This window comes from Accipiter gentilis, chromosome 25 (assembly GCF_929443795.1).
Source record: "Accipiter gentilis chromosome 25, bAccGen1.1, whole genome shotgun sequence".
In the NCBI taxonomy this organism is placed as follows: Eukaryota; Metazoa; Chordata; class Aves; order Accipitriformes; family Accipitridae; genus Astur; species Astur gentilis.
In genome coordinates this window covers 16,064,588-16,089,961 of record NC_064904.1, presented here as the reverse complement: position 1 = coordinate 16,089,961, position 25,374 = coordinate 16,064,588, and the positions used below count along the sequence as shown (strand labels likewise).

The 25,374-nt window shown below is 43.1% G+C and overlaps 1 protein-coding gene across 5 annotated transcripts in view; it reads left to right on the top strand.

Moving 5' to 3' along the window:
- SYT16 (synaptotagmin 16) overlaps positions 1 to 23,445 on the top strand; it is a 108,912-nt gene extending 85,467 nt beyond the window's left edge. For all 5 annotated transcript variants that reach the window (XM_049828995.1, XM_049828997.1, XM_049828999.1 and 2 more), the window contains 4 exons: positions 2,267 to 2,523; positions 7,092 to 7,535; positions 8,613 to 8,802; positions 20,883 to 23,445. In XM_049828995.1, the coding sequence (XP_049684952.1) occupies positions 2,267 to 2,523; positions 7,092 to 7,535; positions 8,613 to 8,802; positions 20,883 to 21,196 (1,205 nt within the window). In that variant the 3' untranslated portion in view covers positions 21,197 to 23,445. The remainder of the gene's footprint in view (positions 1 to 2,266; positions 2,524 to 7,091; positions 7,536 to 8,612; positions 8,803 to 20,882) is intronic.
- Positions 23,446 to 25,374: the final 1,929 nt, after the last annotated feature.

Here is a 25,374-nt window from a genome sequence, read left to right as displayed (position 1 = left end):
TGTTTATTCATGTCAGGTATTCCTAAGACAGTTGACATTTTCTTCCTTAAAGATCTCTCAGGTAAATTACAGGCATTTTACTGCTCTGACCTTTTCCTTTTCATGAAGAACTTCTGTTTTCACCATTTTTTGTGAATATAATGTTAGAACGGATGTAATTGGAGAGGTGTAGTTGTTCTAGTCTGTATAGTTAGGCTATTACCTGTAATGATCCTCTAATACTGGTATCAATAAGTGGTTCTCTCTTACTAAACTACTTTAAATTTAAAGAAAAAGCCAGACTGTTTCACTGAATGGTTTTGGTGAATCACCTTTTCCCTTCCCTTCCCTGAATACTACCTTTGCTTTCCTAACACATTCATTTTGTGCCCGAGTCTTAGGGAGATGCCTTGCTCTATTAATATATTTCTGGAGTTCTCCTGTTATGAATAGCCTTTTATGGCTTTAATGTAGTTTTTGAAAATTCCTCTATTATTGATCTAGATATTATCCCAGCAGGAGTCAAAACCACAAGACAATTGTGTGAGGATAATTTCTTACTACAGTAGCATTTTATTCTGAAAGCCTGCTGTGTGGTGTGTGCTTTGATGGATGACCCACTGTTTAAAAAGTGTATTAGGCATTGGCTTGCTAATTAAATGCCTTAAGGAGTGCCTGTACCCATTCAGTCTCAGTAAATCTGTGGAATTTCTGTTATTTTATTTCTTGTTTCCATTCTTATGTTTACTTATTTCTGTTTTCTGACTTTGTAGAGAAGAATGGGAGTAATGGCAAAAAAATCTAATTATTTTCTCCCTTACTCAAGAATTTCAGCTCAGGGCAGAGGCGAGACAATGATGGCTCTTGGTTTCAGGACCAGGTCTGCCAGATGGGAGGATGAGGAGGGGAAGAGGTGGGTTTTGCATTTCAGAAGGGAGTGAGAAGAGCACTCACCTGGAATTTGGATCCCTCTTTCCTCCTGAAAGTTATTCTCCTAATCTCTGAGCTGTTAAATTGAAAGAGTAGCCAAGGGGAGGGGCAGGGACTTCTACACAGCTTCAGGAAATGTTTCCTGAGTGTAATCCCCATTCCACTTGTTGGATTTTTTTTTTTTAATTTATTTTTATTGTGAAGCAGGTATGAGTTGGAAACAGCATATTTGCTCCTACGGCCAAACATAGAATTTCTTCTACTCAGAAATATTTGGGCTTTTTGTTGTAGACAGAGGGATGTGTAGAGAATCATAGAATGGCTTGGGCTGGAAGGGACCTTTAAAGATCATCTAGTCCAACCCCCCTACCATGATCAGGTTGCTCAAAGCCCTGTCCAACCTGACTTTGAACATTTCCAATGATGGGACATCCACAGCTTCTATGGGCACCCTGTTCCAGTGTCTCACCACCTCATAGTAAAGAATTTCTTCCTTATATCCAATCTAAATCTTCCCTCTTTCAGTTTAAAACCCTTACCCCTTGTCCTATTACTATAGGCCCTGGTAAAATATCTGTCCCCATCTTTCTTATAAGCCTCCTTGAAAAGCAGCAATAAGGTCTTCTCCAGGCTGAACAACCCCAACTCTCTCAGCCTGTCCTTATAGGAGAGGTGTTCCATCCCTCTGACCATTTTTGTGGCCCTCCTTTGGACCTGTTCCAACAGGTCCATGTCTTTCCCATGCTGAGGACCCCAGAGCTGAACGCAGTACTGCAGGTGGGGTCTCACCAGAGTGGAGTAGAGGGGCAGAATCACCTCCCTCGACCTTCTGTGGAAGGACTGGAAGCTCCTTTCCTCAGCAGCACCATCCCCTTGAGGGCAATGCTAACTCCTGTCCTTTTCTCCTCCTTCTCCTCCTGCATAGAAGGAAATTGCTGATACCTGTTCATCAGGCCTATGCTGTGCTTTTGTGTAATTTGTCTGACCTGTGTTTTCATGGAAGCGATTGCTTTGGGACCACAAGAGCAGCCCCAAGGCACTCAAATATCCCAGACATTCCATTGATAATTGCATCTGGTGGTTAACTTCTTCATGGAAAGGCAACCGGTTTCTCAGTTCAGGATGATGTGAGAAACAGCCACGTCCACTCCATCAGATGCTGATTTATACAGGTTTTGTTATTCTATAAGTTCGGTGCTGCAGTACTGAGAAGTAGAAAATGTCTCTTGAATACACTGGAGATAAGGGGGGGGGGGGGGGGGAGAAAAGAAAGGAGAGAAAGGCACATTTTGGGAGGTAGAGGGGGAGGATTTTATTCTAATCCCTCTGAAATTATTTTCTTGCTGAAAATTTTTAGATCTGGATGGACTAAGCCAATTGAGTTACCAAGACAACCTATCCTGTCGTGAAGATGACCATGTATCTGTTGATTCAACAACAACAACTGAGAGTAGGGGCACTGGGCAGCATAAAGGGCCTAGGATGGAGTCTGTCATTGCTGATGGCATTAGCCAGCAAGCCGCAGAAGGATGTTCGGAAATGGAGACAGCATTTACCAACCAGGGACTTGAAGTAAATGATGCTACTGACAGCTCATCGGCTTGGAGCCCTGAGGTATGGTGAATTGTCATTTATTACACACGATGTAAGCTTTTGAAGGATATTGGGGGCCAAAAAATGTTAGAGGAGAAGTGAAGTGAAAAATTGATCAGCACAGCACAAGATAATGGTACTCCTGTGTGTGTGTGTGTGTGCATGAACATACAACCCTCTCTATGCATTTCCCCTTTTTCTGGTATTTTACCTCTTGCTACTAGCACTCATTCAGAGAAGCTGTTTTATTGCTTGATTTCTGACTGCAATCTCTGAACTGAAATTGGAGCCATTAGCATACCATTTAGCAAAGAGCACTCTGTGGTGGCCCTGGGCTTTGCTACTGACTGTATGTGCAGGGGGTGCGTCTAGGGACAGGGTGTGTGGTCACTGGGTCTTAGACCTGTGCCTCTTTTTCCAGGTGGTTTCTATGGCTTAGAGAATGGGAAGCATCTGGAAAGCTGGAGGCAGCTGGTGGGGGTGGCCTCTGACTTGGCCAAGTGACCATCACTCTGGTCCCCATTGATACCAGGCATCCTTCCAGGGAAGAAGAGCGCCTGAGGTTGGAGGTCCTCAGCTTCCCCTTAGTTCTGCACCTTTATTTTGAAGCCTGAAGAAAACATTACAGATTTTTAAGGCATTGTAAACACCTGATGACTTAGCATCCGCCTTTTCTTTCATAATCTTTCTCCGTGATGTGTTGGTTTTCATTATAATTTTACCACAAGATTAAATTTCTGAAAAAATACCAGCCTGCATCAGACATATTAAAAGAACAGCACAAAGGTCACATCTTCTGCCTGAGTTAAAGGAGGCTGTTCTTCAGCTGTGGAAATTAATACCTCCATCACACACTGAGCAACAAGGCTTTGAGGAAAAGGTTCCTTTCCTCAGACCATGCTGTCTGCAGCCAGTTAAAGAGATGGAAAGCAGCTCCTCGGTCCATATGCTGCAGCCCTAATGGGTATTTTGAACAGTATTTTGATTTGCTGCACAATCCAGTCCCACAAAATACTACGCAACACATGGGAACTCCACACGGCAGCAGCCCTGCCCTCTCTTTGCTCTGTGCCTCTGACACATACTGTTTGTCTGCCCATCTGAGGCTCATTTCTCCTTTTCCCCATTTGATGTACATTGTCATGGTTCACATGTGCCACAATGTCTCCAGTGTCCTCTTGCATTTTTTTGGAATGCATTATTCGTTTTGCTCCTGGTGTCTACATTTTAAAAATGCAGAGAATGGTTGTAGCATCAGGGGGCAGATATGCCCAAGTCCCAGTTTATCTACTACAAGCAGCTTCTCATCCAAAGGTATTGTGTGGATTAATGAAAGGCTTTTTATTGCAGGAACTAAATGTTCTGACATGCCAGAAATGTCTGAGTGCTATTATACTCCACTCAAAGGACCTCTCTTTAGAGACAAAAATGATAATTTTATGCCCCTGCAGTGGAACCACAAGTACCATTTCAAGCCTTGTCCATAATTAGCTTCTCCTTCAGGTTTCTCTGGCAGAAATGGATGTATTTTACCTAGTGAAGTGGGTATTGGCTGTCCTGAATGACCAGGTTAGACATACAGTATCAATCAGTATACTTGGCTTGACCTCTAAACAACTGTGCTGGGAAGAGGGAAAGAAAGAAATTCAGATGAGCTATCTAAAACCCACACTTCCCTTGGATTCCAGTTTAAGTGTCTGTATAACCAATACATTCAGAAAGGACTCATAGTCCTAGCTGAGCTCTGAAAGCCAAGGGGAATTCTGTCAATGACTTCCACAGAAAGAAGATTGAGTGTCCTTAAGCTTTGTCTGCTGAAAACCTGTGCAGGGGTGAGTCCCAGCTAGCACAGTGCTTTCTGAAAGGGCCAGCCCATGAGGTCTCTAAAGCCTAGTTGCCCACAGAAATGTCACTGCCACAGAGTTTGGCATTTTTCTCTCCCTCTCTGCCTACAGTTCCTGCAGTGGTTGTGGCCACAGCTATAGTAGTACAATTTGAGATATCCTGAAATCCAGATTCTTTCTAGCTGTTCTGTCAAAAAACAGGTAGCTGTCCTTCAGTCTGCCCCACACGCTGCCAGAAGATGAGATACTCAGCCCTGTTGGGGCAGGAAAGTACCTCCTGGATCTTCGTACCTGTGGGTTTATGATGGTGCACGGGAGTTCACATTCTCCAGCTCAGACATGTAGATGAAAGCAAAGTTATGCCGCAAGCACAGTTGTCTCTGCACTTTAGCAGCAGTTCTCAAATGTGCCTTGATTCCATCTCCTCAATAGCAAATGCACAGATGAAAGTGGGGAGGGATGAACATGTGGAGGGAAACATGAATCAAGCGCAACCCCATTACGTTTCCTTCTTAAATATTATTTCATCAACCAGACTGAAATAACTTGACAGCTACACAGCAGTACTTAACATTTGCATAACATCACGTTCTCTCCAGGCAACCTGGCCTGCCTTGCATTTTTGTCTTTGCAGCCTGCTGTCGTACAGAAAGGCATTTTTATGGGCAACCAAGTCATTTTGTGTGCTGTCCAAGTGGTGATTTTTCTCTCTTTGACATGACTTCCGCAAGACATGGGATAGCAGGTCTCCATCACTCATGTGCACACATGACCTTTTGTATTCACGTGCACGAATCTTAAAACGCCTATGAAAATCTGAAAAGCTGGAGTTTTGCACATCATGGCAGATGAATCTGAGCAACTTGAAAAGTAGATTGACAGGAAGTAGACATAAATTTTGAGGTTTGTCTGAGCTCTTGTTTGAGACATACCACTCTAGACACTTCTGAAGAGAATTACATCACAAGTCCTATGGCCCATCATCTGTACTCTAAACAATGAGATTCCTATGTTGAAAAGAAGTGTAACTTGAAATGTGAAAGAAGATAAATGTTTGAGGAGGAGGGTGACTCAGACTGCTAGTGACAGGCCTTAATTCACCTTCTGGCTATTAACTGAAAATCTTTCCCTAGTACAGTGTATACTCATGTTTAAATACAAATTGATCACTATAGCAACCCCTTTATCACATGAAGCACATTCTAGCTCTAAGATAAAAAAGCACTTTTGAACAGAAACGCCCACACCCACTCATCAAAAGGTAAGGTGAGCATCCATGTTTTTTATCTTGTTTTATCAAGGTGATTTTTGTTTTAAAAGTAGGTAAAAGATTGTGTGTGAATTGGTCTGCCCATGTTTTGATTATTTATTTTGAATTTTTATTCTGAATGTATTAGTATCCAAACTGAACAGAAGGAACAGATGCTTCTCTTGGGAGATTTGAAAAGGGAATAAAAAATCAATATGTATTTAATCAGACTGTTTTTCTCGATTATCATTGCTTTAGCTGTAGGAAAAAGTATTGAATTATAAGGTAGCTTCTAGAAATGGAATTTCCATTTGGCAAGAAATTCTGACATGGTGATTTCCCCTCCCTCAAATTAAACACAGTGCTTAATTTTTTTAATTTCCAGCAGAACAAAATATCCAAAAAGTTAGCAGGTTTGACTGAATTGTTTGATTTCATGTGCTGGTTTTGGCTGGGATAGAGTTAATATACTTCATAATAGCCAGTATGAGGCTACCTTTTGGATTTGTGCTGAAAACAGTCTTGATAATACAGGGATGTTTTCCTTGTTGCTGAGCAGTGCTTACACAGAGTCAGGGCCTTTTCTGCTTCTCACCCCACCAGCGAGTAGGCTGGGGGTGCAGAAGAAGTTGGGAGGGGACACAGCTGAGACAGCTGACCCCAGCTGACCCAAGGGGATATTCAAGATATTCCAAACCATACGACGTCATGCTCTGCATATAAAGCTTTGGGAAGAAGAAGGAAGGGGGAGATGTTTGGAGTTAGGGTGATTGTCTTCCCAAGTGACCGTTAGGTGTGATGGAGCCCTGCTCTCCTGGAGATGGCTGAACACCTGCCTGCCCATGGGAAGTGCCGTATGAATTCCTTGTTTTGCTTTGCTTGCTCGCACAGCCTTTGCTTTGCCTATTAAACTGTCTTTGTCTCAACCCACGAGTTTTCTCACTTTTATTCTTCCAATTCTCTCCCCCATCCCACCGGGGGGGAGTTGAGCGAGCAGCTGTGTGGTGCTCAGTTGATGGCTGGGATTAAACCATGACATTTCGGTAATGTAAAAAAATCCATTTTGAAAAATCCCACTGTATGTTCAAAGTAATAGGTTAACTTGATTTTTTTTTAACCAAATGAAACCAAAAAGTTTTGTTAATGCCTCAAATTTGACGTGAATGAAATTTAAAAAACCCCTTTGTTTAGTTTTTCCCTATGTAGATATTTTGCAAAATTAACAGTCTCCTGAGAAATATTTAAATATTGGTGAAACTTTTTGTTGGAAATGTTTCAACAAGTGCTGTTGCTTACTTGATTGTATGGGGAATATTACATAAAATCAGGCAATTGACTGTCACTGGCCTTTCAAGAAACAGTGGGATCCTTATTTTTCAGAGCAACTGCCTACACTTTTCAGCACAAGTGAGGAGAACAATTTCTTTTAAATAGAGTTGGGATCACAGAGGCAGTTGAACTCCAATGGAGGTTTTACTTCTTCCTTCTCTTTGCAGGAACATAATGAAGTGAACAGTGTACCAGGTCATCATGGTGCTCATGAGCCTATCTGTAAATGTGGTGATCTAGAGGTCATCTTCAACTATAAAGCCTCAAGTCAAAAGCTAGTAGTTACTGTCTTGGAGGCCAGGGATATCCCAGACAAAGACCGCAGTGGTGTGAACACCTGGCAAGTGCACACAGTCCTGATGCCTAGCAAGAAACAGAGGGGTAAGACAAGTGTTCAGAGAGGACCCATCCCCATGTTCAAGGATAAAATTACCTTCAGTAAGCTGGAGCCGGAGGAGTTAAGCAGCCACGCCATTCGTTTCCGCCTCTATGCGGTGCACAAGATGGTTGGAGAGAAGATGATGGGAGAGCAGTTGTTCTACCTAAGCAACATCAGCCAGGAAGGGGAAGCGAAGGTGACATTGGTCTTGGAGCCAAGGAGTAACCTGAGCGTAAGTTTGATGAAAGAAATATGGAGTCTGTAAAATTTTTCATCTGGTGAACAGAGACCAGCTGTACCTGATATCTTTCAATCAGGGCTGCTAGGATGCAACTGGTGGATCTGTCCTACTGTCACTTAAAAAGTTATCGGTAAGGGGAAGCGCAGGCCTTGTCTTCCCTCCACAAAGATGTGCCTTATTAACAATGGCTCAGCTAGCAAGCTTACACAAAATCATGTAGATGTACTACATCTATGCAAGTCATCAAATGCTGTGCCATGCAGAAATAGTAGGTTGGTCCCAGAACCACCAAGGCTAATTACGTCTTAATTTCAACAAGTACAGTAGTTCTTGTGCACTGTTATGGTGGTGGACCTGTACTACTGCCAGTGCAAGAGCTACCTTATTTGGCACTAGCTACTGGCTTGTGGATCTCTGCCTTGTCCAGTTTCCATGTTACCAGAAATGCTTAGTAATGTTCCTTTTCATGACAGGTGGAAATGGAGAGGTGGGTAATGTGAGGAGGAGCTGGCTGTGCTGCTTCATAGTCTTCCATGCACATCACAATTGTATCCAGCTCTGGCTATGCCAATCAATTTGTGTAGATGAGCTCTATCATGATTTACTGGCTACAAAAAACTCAGTGAGAGGTTGTGCACATGAATTGAATAAAACATCATACTCTAGGTGAAGAGGGGGTAGAGAGAGCATCATGGTAGCAAGGAAAGTAAGTAAGAAGATACACGGTACATGACCAAAAAAACCCAAACTGCAAAATTTATTCCATCCAAAAGCCATTGTCAAGGAGATTTACCGTGCGTTTGATGTAGTAGGATGTATGCTTATCTCAGAGGCTTTGATTTACACTAGTGATAACACATTACGCAGAGTTCCTCATCTTTAAAGAGAAAGTTCAGAGATGTGTTTTTGTAAAAGTGATGCTTTGATTCTTCTGGTGCCCCATCATAATTCATTCTTAGTCATTGTCATTTCTTAAGAGAGATCTTACTAAACAAGGCTACAAGATATAAATTAAGGGAGGGTGGTGGTGAATGTCCTGATGAGACTTTCAGTGCTCTTTCCCTGCAGAGTGCAGACTCTCAGCTTAGTCTGTCAGCAATCTCTCACAGTGATAGCGCTTCTTCAACACAGTCCCTGTCGCATGGAGGGGTGCCAGAGCTGCTCGTGGGATTGTCGTACAATGCCACTACGGGGCGGCTGTCAGTGGAGATGATCAAAGGCAGTCATTTCCGAAACCTCGCAATTAATAGGCCACCTGGTAAGTACTTTCACTGCTATTAAATAACACCATTGACTCAAAATTTGCTTTTTATTTTCTTCTTCAAGATATTCAATTATGTCATTTCTGAGCTGGGTTTCCTTGCAGAGTATCTGATTGAAAATTAAAAGCATTATTTTAAATACGTGTGCTGGTAAATTTTGCAGTGTAATTGGAGGCAATCATATGAAGACACAGCTGATGGGACAGTAATACCTGAATGTCTCTTTTACTGCTTATACCTATACAACATCAGATTATGGCAAGAGTGCTATTATACCCAAAGCACAGAGTAATTCTCAGCAAATCCATAAAAAGAAGGAAGTGCTTTTCAAGTTATTATATGTTACCATGTGACCTACAGAGGCCCTGCCTAGTGCCATTAAGTGTTTCCCAGGGCTATACTTTGTTTGGTCCCCATGCTGTGCTGCTGAGTGCTAGGTGACCTGGTGCTTTTGGCCCTTTGGAAATCCTGCTGCTGTGAATTCTCTGCTACCGCACAAAAAATTTTTCTGCAGAAAGATTTGAAAGTTGTTCTTCTGGGTGACAACAGTTGAATTCCCTTCTGCCGATACCTAAAGTCAAAAATGGAAATTGCTTTACAGCAGGTTTAGTTAGTCCCTGAGCTGTAGCTAGTCCTTGAGATGAATAGTGAATGGACGGTGCTAATGGCCACAATATAGATGGGGTCATGCAGCCATAGTGCATGGTGTTATCTGCTTTGCTGGTGGTCTGCCTCATTCAGCGGTTGAATGGCAGGGCTGTATTCATCTCGTATTGTCCTTTTGCCTCCTGTCTGAAACCAGCAGCTAATGGCAATGTGAAATAACTTTTTTTTGTTTGTTGGCGTGTTTGCTTTTTCTGATGCGGTTGCCTGCCTGTCAAAGGTAGTAACCTTTGACAGTTCCTTGCATTCACTAGATTTGACATACTATCTCCAGCTTGCAGAATGCTAAGATTGCTTTTGCAAGTTGCTGTGCTCTCTGGCCCAGAGCTAGCAAAGTATTTATTTAATATTTCTGTACGTGGAAGTAAAAACTTAAGTTTCCACTAAACTATACTTCAGTATATTACAGAAATAATCTGTGTTGTCAGTCAGTGCCTCAAAAATTAAGGGCAAGTCTATGCAACAGTAAAACACGACCCCAGTCTGCGTAGCCCCAGCTAGTCTTATAGTAGCTGTGGCAACATAGGTCTCCATGTGAGGTACTTAAAGACATGTTCTTGTTTGCATGTAGATGTTTTATTAAAAGGTTTCAAGTTGGGACCTTTTTACTAATTTAAAGCAAAGGTAGACTAAGACAAGAGTCTACCCACATGTCTAGCAAGCAAGCTCGCTTGTGATTATATATGCTGCAGTGTAGATATATCCTAAAGTTTTATTCTTAGAAATGAAATTAAAGTAGTCCCAATATAGGTCCGAGTTAATTTGCTGCAGTTTTTTCTGGCATGTTTTCATGTATCTACCTGTGGTATTGGAGTTTTGTCTCTTAGCTGCCTGAAGATGAGGATTATGCTGCAGTTCTGTTCCTAAATCAGGCTCTGCACAAGTTTTCTTGTATCTGGCTGGGAAAGGCATCTGTAATGCCCCACTCTTTTCCCATAAATGAAATGTCTTCACTGCAGAGAACTCAAATAATTGCCTTCCAGCTTACTATCTGCAATATCATGACCAAATTAGTGACATTTTTTGGTATTCTTCTAACAAATGTCTTTTGGGGTACATGCTGTATAGCTCTGTGTGTTGCAGTAAGGTAAGCAACCCTATAACTCATTGTCTGTGAGTTGCTGGGGAGTTGTGTCTGTCCTGGGCCTCTGGTGGGATGAGGTTTGGCAGATTAGCTTTGTGTGCACAGGTCAGCTTTCAGCATGGGAAAGTTTAGCTGCCTTGATTAGACATCCCATACACCTTTTTAGCTGGTAGGCACACAGGAGTGCAGTAGCTTGGTTGGCAGCATCTTTAAACCTGAGAAGCATTTTGTGTTTGTTTGGTGAGATGAGAACAGGGCAGGATATGAGAAAAAAAGGCATTCCTTTAGGGAGCTTTCATTTTAAATTCTGCCTGAATTTTCCATTTCAGTGCTTGTAGGGCTTCAGATAAACTTAAATGGGTTTGATAAGCTAGCCAAAGTCTTCTGCCACCTAAACCTAATAGTCCTGACATTGTTTCATAACAGTTCTTCCATCTTTGCTGTTAAGGCTATCTTGAGTTATTTCTTCACATCCTTTCTGTATCCAGTTCAACGTTAGCTTTGTCAGACCAGTATCTCTCAGTGTTAGATCACTTATTAGGTGAAACATGGAAATACATAAATGATTACAGACAAATTCCAAACCTATCACAATCTGCTTCTTTTATTCCAAGTCACATTGTTTCTTCTGCATTCTGCATTGTTCTTCTGCGCCTATAAAGTTCCCAGTAGTGTGGTGAGAAAAGGAGAACCCAGTGAAGCAGAAATTGAAAGAAGTTAAAAGGAAGGAAGAAAACAAGAGCTTGTCTCAGATGCTGGAGTAGGATTTCACTGATAACTCCTGCAGGCACTGCAGAGGAGTGCTGTGAGGTCTGATCGTTACTGTCTGAAACGTGCTGGTGGCTGAATGAGATGCTCAATAAGTCCTTCGCTAGGTGAAAACTAAAACTGCTATCTCCCTTTCTGGAGGGGGAGCAAATAGGCCTTGTGTTTTCTCAAATACGCCCTATCTGCGGTTCTGTTGTTTGAGGCTCAGAGGGAGTGATTTATTTCCTTAAAGTATCATGGGGATTTCAGACATAATAGTGCTTCGGGACACTTAAATACCAAGCCCAAACTGCTATTCAGGGCAGCCATTTATGGTAAGACTGAGAGAAGTCAATGAGCAGAATCCATCTTCATTCCCAGCCCTGCATGCACAGAGCCTATACAGTATCCATATGTGGTCCTGTCGCAGCCCAGTGGTTTTAGTATTGGCTGATGATGATAGCTGCAGCTATGGGGAATGACAGGAGAGTCTTGCACGACAGCAAATTCTCCAGCTGTGCTTTTTGCCCACCTTGACCCTTTCTCTTCTCTGCCACCTGGGGTCCTGCCCAGGTGAGCTCAGCATCTCCTGCAGCGTGCGTGCTCCCTCCTTGGCATCCTTGCATGCGGATTCCTCTGTGTGCAGGAGAAGGAACTAGAGTGGGGCATCGGTGATTTTAGGTGTTAAAGACTGCAGAGGCTAAAACAGATGGTTTTCTGGAGAAGGAAAGGAAGATTGTACACGTCTCAGTTTTTCCTGGGCACGTCTTCTCCTTCATTTAAACCTTTAAATGGGTTGCAGAGAGTTAAACTGAGTCAGGTAAATATCAAAGTCATGGGTGCTTGCACGGGTAATAACTGGGTTAGAAAAGAGCTGGGCAGCTTACAGACACTTAAATCTTGCAGGCAGTGTCTTTTCTTCGGCTCACATGTGTGGGGTTTAAGGATAGTTTGGTTGAGGATTAGTGCCCAGGTATTGTTCTGGGGAACATGCTGAGTTATAGGCCTGAGTCTACAATCCCTGATCACGCAAATAGATCCATTATCACTCAAAACACTTAAGAGCACTCAGGAGTATGGCTGCAGCATTGGACTGTAAATTATCAGTGCGTGCCAAAAAGCCTCATGCAGAAAAACATCTATGGTTTTGTCAGATGTGGACACCCTGGGTATTTTAGTGCTAATGGTTTGTGTGCTGTGCACCTTATTCCCTTTGGTTCTTGTAAAAATCATTGGCCTGTGCTAGCGTTTTGTATGGGTTCATATTGTGGCCTGTGGTATCTTCTTAGAACAAAACCTAGTGTGTTTGTTTGTTTAAAGAATGTTTACTAAAAAAAAACTAACAAGAGAAGCCTACAGCACTGACAGATGTGTCTTTAAAAATTTACAACCAGTCACATACTATGTCCATGGTAGTAGTACCTTGGGATTGTAGTGATGCACCAGGATTCATTTGTGCTAGTCAGTGTATAAACATGCAACAGAGAGATGGTCTCTGCCCACATGATATTTAACCTTCATCAGCTGCTCTGCTGGGTGCAGTTCTCCTCTAATCCAGCCTTCGTTCTTTCCCCTTTTGCATTTCTTTTGGGGTTTATGTCTGTGTGTAATGCAATTTGAGAAAGACTATTGTAAAGAAATTCCCTCAGCTAAGAAAACTCCTCCAAGCTTTTCAGCAGCTGTGGAATTAATCACACATAATAATTACATCCATACATGATCATTATTATACCAGCAGCATATTAACTCCATTGAACAAATACAATAGCATTAACGCTAGAAAAGACAGGAGGGAGAGAACAAGCTATCGGGATTTCTATTTGGAACAGGAGAAATTCTTGAAGTAAAGACTTGTCTGAAAACAAACATCTGCCTGAGCCACAGATAACAACGCCAAGAATTACGGAAGGTGCTCCCGTAGAAAAATTAGGATCCTTACATGGTATTTGTTGCTCTGGTATCAGAGTGCTTGAAAGCCATCAGTGGATTTTATTTTATCAACTTGTTTGTGAGGGAAGGAAAGTTATTATCCCTGTTTCGTTCCTGGAGAACTAAGGCACAGGTTAATTTCTTTAATTGCTCCCAATCAGACTAGGATGCTGCATAAAAAAAAATAACTTTTAACCTGCATATCTTTCTTTGAACAGGGAGCTTGCATGAGCTCCTAAAGTTTTGTAATTCATGCTTCCATCTCATAAGTAATAGAAGGGGGATCTGTATCAGGGCAAGCTGGGGTGGATTCAGTCCTCCAGAGACGTTGGTTAACAGAGCAGTAGAGGTGCTGGGCAGCTACTTGCTGCTGCGTACTAGCCAGTCGGTCACAGTAAGCTTGTACAAGACCACCTCTCCTGCATCTTTTTGTTGCCTATCCTTGAATATAGCTTGAATAAACTTAGTATTGTAAGTTTGTTTATCTTATAAGATCAGCTGAGAAAGTTTTGGTCAAAGGGCTGAAGATGAGGCCAGCTGTGAGGAGCCCCAGAAGGATGTCTAGTAATGAGCAGCTGGGCAGCGAGGTGGAAGATGAAGTGTGGATGAATGTAAGGTATCGCAATGGTGGCAAGGGTGGAATTCAGACTTAATCTGGACGGACTCAGAGCCACTTGGGAGTGAAATACTAGGCTTATAGTAAATAGCTCCAGGAAAATGTCCGCTCAGGGATCAGCAGCAGTAGTGAAAAAACCAAATGTTAGAAATATACAGAGGGAAAAAAGAAAAATTGATATTTGGCTGTGAATATACAATTAGCGGTGTAATGAATACCGTGTAGAGTTTTGGCTCCCTCCATTCAAACAGAATATGGCAGAACTGGAAAGATGTGGAAAGGAGTGTTGGAGACAATCGGGGGTATGGGAACAGCTTCCAGTGAGCTGCATCTGAATAGACTGCACCTCCTACGATGCTACAATGAAGGGAGATGGGGGAAGATTTCACGGAGGTTTATGAAATCGTAAGTGTTGTTGAGAAAGTGAGTTGGCAACAGTTATTCATTGTCTGTCCTGATACAAAACCAAAGGATCATAAAATGAAGCGACGAGATAGCGGGTCCTGAAGAGGAGACAGCTCTTCACTTGCGCTATTGAGTTTCTCACTGCAGAATGTTGCGGATGCTAGAAGTCTACTTGAGTGTGGTACAACACAGGACAAATTCACAAAGAAAGCTCCGCTGAGGACCATTAAGTACGAAGAGACTGCCTCTGACTGAGGAAATTCTTGAGTCACAAATCACCAGAGACTGGGAGAGTATTTGGGAGAGAAACAGCATATGCCATATTTGCCATATTTTTATAGACTTACTAAAGCATGTGGTATTGCATACTCTTGGGTGGATGGACTGGCTTGGTACAGCTCTTCCCACCACATGTGAAACCTGGGACTGATTAAGCTCAGAAAAGTGAGTCTCAGAATAATGGACTTTTAAGGAGTGATTGTGAGATTTTTGTGGGGGAAGTTCCATGATAATTAGACATCTAGTGATAGCGTGCAGTTATCCAGTAACGTTTTCAATAGTTTTATATTTCTAAAATGCCTATGGAAAATATAATCCATGTTACACTTTCTGTGTATAAAAATGAAGATATTTCTGAATCAAAGGAGTACATCTGAAGTGGAATGTATGGTGATGCCTCTCCCACTCCCATAGCTGTGAACAAGAAAATAAAAATTATTTTTTTTTCTCCCCTCCCAAAACAAGTAGAAGACAAAGCCATTGCTTCCAGGGTAGAACTCTCCTAATTCCATTTTCAGTTGGAGCTGAATGTTTAGTACAAATCTGCAGTGACTCTACAGAGCAGTGTTTGCAGGAGATCTGATGACAGGCTGTATAATAAAGTCATGCCTGTGGGCACCACCGCTGGAGGTGAGAAAAGCCAGGCTGAAGCATCCTTACATCATGCTGCTACCATTGCTGTTGCCGAGAAGGCGTGCATTCATGCTTTCTGATAACGCTCTTGGTTGAAGTTCCCACCCCTTCTCTGAGGCAGCAGCAATGCATAAAGCCCAATGTACTTTTGTGGAAAGTGTTGAAATGCCCTTATTACAGGAGAGTCACCGTGTGCACCGGGAGAGTGTCTGTGTTATGCTGTAGCTGTGTCGGACTGGACTAAGGCTGCACCTACTCAGGGCTGGAGAGTACAGGGAGGTGGTAAGCTGGCTCCGCAGCCCGACACGTGTCCCAGGTGAGGGCTGGCACTGTCAAATGGAATGGGCATGGAGCGTTGTGGCAGCAGCAGAAGATCACCAAGGAAATGGGCTCAGAGGCTCTCTGGAAGCAGCTTTCCTTCCCAAGAGACCTGGGCATTGCTTCCAGGCAGCCCTCATCTCCTGCCTCTCTGCAGCCCGTCTCCTTGCATGAAACAAGTCACTGATGCTGGCAATTCCCTCCCATCAGGCCAAACAGTGCTTCCAGGCAGCAGTGCACTCTTTTCTGCTGCATTTTAAATTAAAGGCACTGCTGGTCAGTTCTCTAACGACTCGCGTGTCGTTAAGGTGGCCAGATCCCGGCCTCTCCCTTGCATGAGAGCTGCCAGCTGCAGGAGAGGGGACCTGAGCAGCAGAGGCTTGGTGGAACAAGGGAAGAACAGTTGGCTTCTCGGTAACATAGTAGGCAGCTCTCAGCTCTTGTATGATTTACAGAGTAGGCCACAAGCTGCCTCTGGCCTAACTAGACTTTCATGATGTGGGGTTGGGAACAAAAACTTGGGACTAATTCTCCTCCCTGCTTTTTTCCCAGCTGCGGTGAGCCAGGTTCAGAGTTTTTCTGCCCCACTGGTGGTTTAATGGGGAGATAAAGCCATGACTAATGGAGCAGTAGTCTTCTGGGTCTCAAACTCAGACCTCGCGTTGAGCTGCACGGTACAGAGTAGCACAGAGTCGAGCTCTGGGGCTGCTTTGCCACACAATGCTGCCATTTATTATGTAGGCTAGGAGCGTGGGCCTGCCAGCTGGGTGAAATTAAGCTCTAGGCCCAAGGCTTTATTTTACTGCGGCTGTTATTAGTCTGGATTGCAGCATGCTGACATGGTTATAATGCTTTTCGAAATGAGCTAGCTTGCCTGGAGCACAGGTGGGAAAGTCCGTACGGCACTGTGTTGTACGCTGCAGTCCACAGACCCAAGGGGTCAGGAGTCTTTGGTTGTTTATTTCCTTTCTAAATATAAATTCAAGCAGGGGGTTAGACGCTTTTGTATTTGCAGTGTTTTTGTTCACGGGTCAGCTTTATTAATAATGGTGGAGCTTAGGGTAAATGAAAGCAGAATGCACACTATGGTCCCTGCTCCAAAAACAGGAACGTATAAATTATAGTTGATTATTCCCCTGAGCTGTCGTTATCGGTTAGCTCACTTAGAAGGATGATGACAGAAATGGGTCATTAGAAGAATCGCGGATAAACTGATTGCCTTTGCAGATGAGCTCTCAAGAGATGTTTTATGGTTGGGGCAGCGTTGATGGAGACGGAGCAGTTTGCACGAGGAGAGGTTTGGACAAACCTCTGGAGTAAGATTATGCAGCGCTAGCCCAAAATGTGTCTGGCTTCCTGCAGCATTCCTAGATTTAGTGCTTTTCACTCTGGTATTAGATGCAGAGGTGTTGATATTTTATGTATACGTGAACATTGTTCAATCCACTCATAGTAGACACGAAAGATGAGTTTAGAGTAAAAATTATCTGTAGCAAGAGCTTCTGTTCCAAAGCCTATATGGAAAGGAGAGCCTGGTGGATGCGGTGCTAAAATTGGTCTCGGCAAAATTAGACTTTGTTCTTGCTTCTTCACAGACTTCTGTGTAACCGTGGGCAAGCTGCAGTCTCAGACACTCCAAGATATTAAAAGGTCACGCTTTTCTTCATGACAGTGAGATAGGTGCCAAAATAGGTGGTGAGCACTTAGGCATTTTAAAGAATGTAAGCCTTAATCTCTCTTCTTTTGTGCTTGACAGAGGTGGCATGAAAGTAAATACACTGAAGAGCGTAGAGTGCTGAGATACCACAGTAATGAGGCCATTACTGAATCTGAGCATGTAATTAGATGGAAAATGTTTGCTTTCATAATGAATAGATGCTCTCACACATACATTCCTCAGTAAATTTTCAAGTTCATCCTTGCTGTAGTTCCACTAATTTCACTGGGTATCTGGGGATGGATTTTCTTTGGCAAAGCCAACCAGAGGGGAGAGCTTTCCATCTCAGAGGTCTAGGCTGGACCACAAGGAGAACTAGGAAGTGTTTCCTGATAAGACAACTGAAAAGATGCTGCAAGGAACACAATGCAGTAAGGGCAAACCACAATCTTAAAATGTAGTTAGTGAAGCAGAATAACAGCACAGCCTTATACGTACCAGCTCTGCAAAGCAAATTTCAGATGCTAAATATATTATCCACACCTACTCTTTTATTTCTGTTCAGGCAAGATTGATTCTTTTGGCTGGTAAAATACACCCAGTGGAATAAATTTGAGAAGAATTAGCAACCTGATTTAGTTGTCACTTGCACTAGTTTTGTGCCTGTGTTTACATGGGGATGAATAGGGCTCCTGGTATTAGCTCTGCCCTGAGCGTAGTCTCCTTCCAGTCTGCATGTTCTCACCTGATCTAGATGATAAATGCAGAATCCCTACCGACCTTAGTACTGTATAGACAGGGCCTTGGTGCAGAATTATGTAGCAGATCTGATGTGTATTGAAGAAAAAGCCTAATTTTCTGACTTTGATCTCTGTTACGTTTAAGTCATTGGTCGTGCAATGCTCATTTTTCTTTAAAGCCAGCTATATTACTCCTCACTTGCAGAAGTCGCGGCCTCAGTCAGGAGTGTGATATCCTAGAGTTTATGACTGCAAGAAAGTAATCTATTCATTGCCTGGAAAATTAACTGGAACATCCTGAAAAAAACATCCTATGAGGTGTTTTAGCCATGGCACTTGCTTTAGTGTTAAAACCTAAATCATTTGTAATGGTAGCATTGTCTACTAGATTGCTGCTGAATTATGCCATATGCTTCTTTGGTCGTGTTGATTATAAATTGGTTGACTCCTTTGGGGACTGCTAAAATGAATGTGCCTGCAGTTAGGTGTGATGAATCCCACCTGAGCTGCCAATACGGGTGGCAGTAAGAAGGAAGGATGATAGCAAGGTTTACTGAGAGGAAAATCTAGACCTCAGTCCTGTCCCCGTCTTCTCAGAAAAAGAGATACGGGCATGTGTGGGTGACCTTTCCCTCAAGTAGCATGGGAAGATAAGCTAAAAAAGTACTTCATCTGCTGTTAGTTACGTCACACGTTGCCGTGCTCAGGTGGGATAGCAATGAGGGTGTTTGTAGCAGTCCTTGGCTGCGTACTGCTTCTCTGCTCTGCCCATCCCCTGCCCCAGTACAGCTGGCAAAACCCTCCCAGCAGCTGCCAAGGGGTCCAGGGCAGGACCTTTCCACTGCTGCTCTGTGCCCCAGGTCTGCCCTTGCTGTCCGTTCCCAGCCCCTCCTGTGATCCCAATCAAATGCCCTCACCCTCAGCAAAGCAGTTCTCAGACAGTAGTGGGGAAAGCGATATGACACCGAGGACATAACTGGAGAAAAATGGAGGTATTGGGCCAGGAGCGAATAGAGAGGGTCTCCTCTCCATGAATTCCTAGGTCTCAGCACTCGCCTCTCTTGTGTGTCAGCAGAAATGAGCCCCTTCGGCTTTCTGCCTGTAAATGGGATTGGTTTGGAAAATGCACTGAAATTATGTAGAAAACGTAAGCTTTCAATTTGAAAGAAAGAAAAATTTTAAAATTCGAACAGGGAATTGTACTCATTAGCTGCTTGTTTGTATTTAAAAATCAGCCTGGTGGAGATTTTTTCAGTGTTTTGAAATCCCCTCCTAACAAAAAAAAAGGTGAATACATCAAAAAAAATCTGTAAAAGTCCTACTCCCCACTTACCTTTATTTCCAGGGAGTTCCCCACAGCCTTAGACCAGCAGCCAGGACTTCCACATGGGGAATGCTTCAGTGCATGTTATGGTTTGTCAGTGCAAAGCAAAGTGACATCTCTATGAGTACTGCAAGAGATTGTGTCTGGTAGTTATCTTGCGTGGTTTCACACTGAGTCGAGCTAGAAGAGAGAGTCCTCTCTTGCGCATTGTGTTTCTGATGGGTCTGAAGTTGTTACAGATTTCAGTCCCTCAGCACCACCAACATTGAATACTATTGTGGGAATTAGTCAACCTCTTGAAAAAGCAGTTCCTTCCTTCCCAGATAAAATCAGGAAACTATTTCATGTCAGAGCTCTGCTTTTCTGTCTAACGAGCAGGTCTTTGTTGGCAAGATCTTCTTCGTCTCCGGTGTTACACTGGGAGCCAAGCTGGCACCCCCAACTAATGATTGGACTGAACTTTCCCCGCAGTAACTTGATAGCTGTACAGCTGTGCAGGCTCACAATTTGCTCCTCGATTGTCAGTCTCCTGACAGCTTTTTCAGTGGAACAGTTTGAGAGGAGCGGAAAGCCCTGCTTTGGAGACACAGAAGTGTTTTCACACCTGAAGTGTAATTTCACACCTTGTGTTGCTCAGTAGATAAGTGCGTAAAATAGCACATCAAACGGGAACAGAAGAGGATAGACATGCTGTAGACAAGAGAGGGAGGCTTGTTATTTATTTCCTATCTTCAGCACACTCTGAAATAATACTCGCTTGCAGAAACCCAAGCACAGATTACGAAGGGATTAGGAGGGGACTTTTCTAGCCAAGTGATCTGTTATTGTCACGTGCAGAGTGAGGTGAAAACTTACACTGAGCTGGGTCTGTGGAGCACTGGGACCACAGAGCTCCGCCTGAGACCACAGTATTAGTGACCACATAACAGAGGTGAACTAATTAATACAGGAGGCAGCAAGAGTTTTAGGGGTGGATTTACAGGAACACTGACTTGGACCATCCCTTCCCTGTATCTACTAAGCATTTTTCCTCCTTCTATTGACTTAAACAGTGAATAAAATTGACCTCGAGTCCACCAAAAAAGTAAGATGAGAATTTGGAAAAAGCCTTGAAACTATCATGCAAGATCAAGTCATTTCACTCTGTATGCAGGTTTCCTTTTCCTCTTTTTCAGGACCCTTTGTGTTTGCTATCTATCTCAAATAATAGGTCATAGAGGCATTTTTCCAAAGAAGAGTGGTGGAGAGGCAAGTGCAGCCAAGGGAAGCCCTAGTAAGACAGCCCGAATGAAGCTTGATTGTGAGGGAGAAGAAGGGAAGGTGAAGACACACCATTTGACGTGGAGAATCCACAGAGATGCTCATAGTTTCAATTAGTCTTAGGTTTGCTAGGCTTGGGCAACGGATTTCTTGCTCTTTCCAAGAGAGCATGGCTGAAACATTCATCAGTTTCCTTCCTTTTTCTCCCCAGCTGAATATGAGGAAATCCAAGAGGAGCTTGCACCTGCTGCTTCTCACCCCATGGATTTTACTAAAGAGAGCAGTCCAGCCCTCATCTGTTATTCACTGCAGACAAAGCTGGTCTATTTGGAGGTTTTCTTGGTGTTTTTTTGACTGCTTGGGGCTTTCATTTAGTCTGTCACCTTTCCCAAACGTATTATTTCCTCTTTTTTTGTCCTAGACACCTATGGAAAGCTCTGCCTGCGCAACTCTGTGGGTCAGGAGATGTCTCGCTGCAAGACCTCCATCCGTCGAGGACAGCCCAACCCTGTCTACAAGGAAACTTTCATCTTCCAGGTTGCCCTCTTCCAGCTCTCTGATGTCACGCTAATGATCTCCATATTCAACAGACGCAGCATGAAGCGCAAAGAGATGATCGGCTGGATTTCCATGGGTCAGAACAGCAGTGGAGAAGAAGAGCAAAGTCATTGGCAGGAAATGAAGGAATCGAAAGGGACGCAGGTCTGCAGGTGGCACACACTGCTGGAGTCCTAGTGGTTACCAGGGCAGCCTGAGGGTCCTGGGACTATGGGCTGTCTTCCCTTGTTCTCAATCAGCAGAAAACAGCTATCCCAAGGCAAGCACCGTGCTCTGACAGGTCACGTATGCTTTAACCTGACTTCGGTGTCAGCAGTCATGGGTATTAAAGGTGGAAAGGCCTCGGAAGCAAGTTTAGTTCCCATCTTTCCAGGTTGTCCTGCATTTTCTACATTCAAATAATTAACCTTAGGGAGAAGGAATGGGAATACCTACAAAATCCTTTCCTTGGTTAGTGTCTTGCTCATTTTGTCATAGGCTTAATCAACACAGACTGATTTTGATGCTGCTTTCTTCTGGGGTAAACTCTCTCCTCCCTCCCTCCTCTTATTTATATTAATGAAGTTTGCAAATATTCTTGACACGCAGATAGCTCCCAGAAAGGCTAACCTGCATGCAGATCACATTCTCTCCCCTCTATTATTGTGTTTCTAAGTCCTAGAAATAAGCATTTGATACCACTGTAGACTGGATGATATATTTTTCAGGCAGCATGGGAAAGCACTCTTGAATTCTCTGTCAACTTTTAAGTGCCTAGACATTACTACTGTTCTCCTGTACTAACAATTGATATTAGGACTAAACACTACCAGTATTTTTAATTAGGCATCCTGTGCACTTGTTAGCCTGCGTTGCCATAGGTTTGCACGAGAGAGAACTAGTATCAATTTTATATTACAATTATACAGTGCATGTTTAGATGCTTAATTGAAGTTCATGGCTTCTGTCATCATGAATACCAAAAAAGACCAGAACAAGCTGCACATCCACCTTTGTGCCTGAATCACTCTTTTCTGCATCATTGTTTTGCCCATGTGTTACTTTGTTTTTTAAAAGTGAGGTTCATTCAGAAAAGCATTTCTGTGAGCATTACACAGGAAAGCTTTAGATCTGTGATTTCTCTGCGATTGAGTTAAGCACAACTCAGTTTGCTGAGGGCTCTTCTTCAAATGTGCTATCCTATAGTATCTTCTCGGGCTCTGAAAGGGGACCGTTTTTGGCACACTGAGCAGTAGAGGATGCCAGACCATGTCACCTCATCTTCGGGGCGAGCTCTCCTGCAGGCAAGGAGTAGGATCCGGGGGACCCCCCTAGAGGAGCTGCTGGCTCTGCTGAACTAAAATCAGAGAAAAATATTACGCTTCATGCCTCTAACGGAAAACAGTGAGAGGAGCAGGCTTGCTGGATGAGGTGATGACACTTTTATGTAGTTACTTTTCAGAGTATATTGTCATTTTCCATTTTAATCTTTTTTTCTGTCTCTGCGAGTTGGAGTCATAGAGACGATGGATAGGGGACATGTCTTTGTCTGCTACTTGACTACTGAAAGTTTAGCAGTTGTTAGCTGTTGCGATGCTGTACGTGACACAGCAGAGGATGTTAATTTTCTAGTATAATGATGGTACGTAGGCAGTAGGGTGCTGAGATCTTCCAATACTATCAGCTGCCCAGTCTCCTGTTCCCCACGCTCTCTAAGAGAGGACTGGCATTTCCCCATTCCTGCAAGACACGGGAAATAATTTCCTGGAAAGGTTTGTCTGTACTGAATCACTTCATGTTTTGTTTTTGTCATTTACTGAGACCTGGCACCAAATTCTGCCTCCTGTTGCACCACAGCTGTCTCCTTCCCTTCAACGGTGCTCTGCAAAACTAACTAGTGCATATTTCGGCACTGGCTGTTTGACCAAAATTGAACTTCAGTGCTGGTTTGCATCACATCCAGGCTAGCCAGACCCTGCGGGACAGTGGTGTGATACACACAGGTTATCACTTGGTGTCATACACACAGGCTTCGTCTGTCCTCATGAGGCAGACAGAATAATCTGCATGTAGAAGGACTTCTGGTATAGGTGATACAAATTATTCTACAGGCCATGGTTTTATATATTCTTATCACTTACCTGTCTGAGCATCATTTTTCCGGTGAGACTGATGGGTATCCTATGCAGGAGGGATGTCCTCCACTGTCTAGATAAGCTGGAATAATATCTGCTTTGCACTACTGGGGCTTTGTATCACAAAGCAGGATCTAACCCAAATGCAGCTCAGCAAACAAATACAGTTTTGACTGCACTGTTAATACTGCTGTATTACCAATGCAAGAGAAAATGAGTATTTGAGTGGTAACCAGCAGAATAGAAATGTTTTTTTATCATGTACTTTTCTTCTGGAAAAGAAGTAAAGGAAACAGCCCAATTCAAAACGTGCATTTGCTGATTTCAGTTGTTTTCAATTCTCTGCATCTTTTTTCCTGAACTGCATAAAATGTATATACAAGTGTTTCTAAGTAATTTTATTATCTGGGATGTCTATGTATAATAAGCTTACTGAGATTCTCTTTATAATTTCTTGAACCTGCAAAGTGTTGCTTATGCTTACTGATTAGCTAAGGGAAAAGTGTAAGTTGATAATACGTTTCAGCAGTGAGCTGAAGATAACCTAGCTTTATAATAGTGTGATTAAAAAAAAAATCTTTGGAAAAGATAGTTTTAAAAAGCAATGAAGTAAACTGGTTTTGGACTTCCATGCTGTTCTCACATCAAGATCTTTTCTGAACATACAGCATTAAGGGAATTGAATTTTAATATATAATTTCAGTGTAGCGTATTGGGAGTCAGAGGAAAGCAAGTGAAAATAGCTTACTTGGAGTAAGTTAATATCTGAGCACATGTTAAAACTTTGCACTCTGATGGAAGCAGGTTGTTGCATCCTTGCCACAACATTTTGGCTTGATGTTTTACCAGAAGGATTTGGAGGGAATGGAAAAGGGATGAAGTGAGGGGAGCACTGGGGTTTTGGAGCTGCTGCTAAACCTGTTGGCACATCCGTGCCTTGAGCAGTGCATTTGTGGGGTTCATTAATTTCCTACTGAAACAATGGAGGAATTTAGGAATCTTGGGATGAACACAGTGCTGGGGGTGCTCATGCTTGCTACCTGTATTTTGGGATTTTTATTTTGCTTTTGTGCTTTATTTTTCTTTTCAGTATTGACTGTCTGTTCAATGAAGGCTTTGCAGCAGCTCTCCCATATTCCAGAGCTCCTGTAATTCTTCCCATTGACAGATTGAATTAGTCATTGCTAATATTGATACAAGCTGGGCCTGTGCTCATGGTCTTTCTTATGTAAATACCACTGCCCTTTCAGTCACTGCTTTAACCCCTTGTTTCCTTGGGAAGTGGCTGACAAGACTGAATTTCCAGAAAGGTTTCCATTCCTTGGGAATCTTGACTTGCAGTTGGCTCTCAGTTGGCAGTGATCAGTAGACTTGGGGCCCTGTGCTCCACTGGCCTCCATCCACGTGGATGCCGATGCTGATGCTTGATCTCTGCTCCACATGAATGCCAATGCTGATGCCTGATCTCGGCTTCTGTGGGGCTCCAAGTGGGGAGAAGAGCTGTGGGAAGGCCATGGCAAGTTCAGCAAGCAGGAAAGGAACAGCTGACCTGGTTCTGAGAATGCTCAGGCACTTGCAAGTCCAGATTATGGAGGTTTCCTAAGGCACTCATGTTTTCTAAGATAATTCATCCCTTTTTGACACCACTGTCTGGGATCCCCTTATAGCTTATTTGAATTTTCTTCTCTAAAAAAAAAAAGGCCTGAAAACCCACAAAACCATTGTGTGGGAAGGAGCTAACTACACTGGCGTAAGCCCAGAATATTGTGGGCAACTGGATACATCTCTATCTCGAACAGTGGCGTTCAGCTAGTTGTAGTCTGTTCCTTCCTTGGTCTCTCTCCAGCCAGCACACCCCTGTCCTGCCAGGCTCTCTGCTGTTATTTTATTTTTTTGTTTTTAATGTGTATCGACAACAGAACAGAATGATCTCACCACGTTTATATTCCCTGTAATAATGCTGACTTTCAACTGATGCCCACAGAAATGAGTACCTCTTTTAGCCCACTGAGCTACAGCTATAGCTTACTGAAGTGCCCATTTGTAGAGGCTTTATCTGGATGGTCTGCTACATCATTTGATTTGTTTAGGTTTCCTTTTTACCAGTGTCTTTAATTACCTGGACCCTGCTGTTGCCTGCTTGCTCCTGTCCCTCTGGCTTGTCTGCATTTCCCTTGCAGGGTAATGTGGGTTGTGCAGCTGCTGGGACACACGGACAATACTTGGATACATTTTTAGCGG